We start from the raw sequence: 1,006 nt of genomic DNA, 5'->3' as shown, positions 1-1,006 counted from the left end.
GAAATAGACGAAACCAAGACCCCCCAACAAACAACAGGAAACCAAAAACCAACGCAGATCGAGCTCTGGTGAGCTCCGGTGATGGAGAGAACGGTGGCAGCGCCTATTCTCCGATGGCGGCATTGATTCGCCGGTGGTGCCTGGAGCTGTTTCGCCGGTTGGGTGAGCTGCGGCTGGAGCCAATGGTCGACGCGCCGCAGCCGGAGCAGCAACTGCTAGCGGCGGAGCAGCAGCTGGTTCTGCTTTCTTCTCCGGCGGCGATGGGGGTTTTGTCGGTGACGGCGGCGGCAGATCTAGGCGGTGACGGAGGATTAGTGTGGAGGACGAGAGCAGGAACGGCGGCAGCGCCGTCGCTGTTGTTGTCGATAGGGACTGCGGCGCTGCTGCTTCTTTTTTTTTTTTAGTTTTGGAGAGAGAGAGATAGTATAGAGAGGGGGAAGATGGTGGTGTTGTGGTGGTAGCCGGAGATCCGGTCGGTCGCCGGCGAGTTTGCTGAGAGAGAGAGAGTGAGAGTCTAGAGAGAGAAAGAGCTGATTTTTTTTCTTTGTTACTGTTCATCCCCTTTTTTGTGTATGTGGGTATATATATATTGTATTTTCCTTTTTGGGTCCTTTCTTTTTGGACAAGAAAAAAAAGGGGGGGGGGGGGTGAGAGGGGGGGTAGGGTTAGGCAGGGATAGGGAGGTAAGGTATGGGGTGGTGAAGTGGTGATTTGTCATTTTCTTATTGGAGAGGGTTGTTAGGGTGTTAAAAGAATAAAAGTTTGTTAGGGATTTTGGTGAGAGTTATTATTTTTTTTTTGTATTTTTGTGGGATGTAATCACGTGGGTGAGGGTACATGATAAGATAAGGTAGAAATGAATAAAATCAAACTTTTGAGGGAGACAAAATTACGTGTCTACAGTGCATATATAGTAGATGTTGAACCCCTCGACTAGTTTATGTATTTACTTCTGAACTCGCTCAATGAAAATCATGGCTCCGCCACTGAATGTATGCAATCTATA

General features: G+C 48.6%; 1 protein-coding gene across 1 annotated transcript; it reads right to left on the bottom strand.

The window, feature by feature from the left end:
* Window positions 1-42: 42 nt before the first annotated feature.
* On the bottom strand, window positions 43-492 carry LOC124894293 (lysine-rich arabinogalactan protein 19-like; the record flags this gene model as incomplete). Its single annotated transcript, XM_047405014.1, has 1 exon — window positions 43-492. A coding segment is annotated over one exon (450 nt), but the record flags the coding sequence as incomplete, so codon positions are not given.
* Window positions 493-1,006: the final 514 nt, after the last annotated feature.

The sequence above is a fragment of the Capsicum annuum genome, unplaced genomic scaffold (assembly GCF_002878395.1).
Source record: "Capsicum annuum cultivar UCD-10X-F1 unplaced genomic scaffold, UCD10Xv1.1 ctg72833, whole genome shotgun sequence".
Lineage (NCBI taxonomy): Eukaryota > Viridiplantae > Streptophyta > Magnoliopsida > Solanales > Solanaceae > Capsicum > Capsicum annuum.
This window is presented reverse-complemented; position numbering and strand designations above follow the sequence as displayed.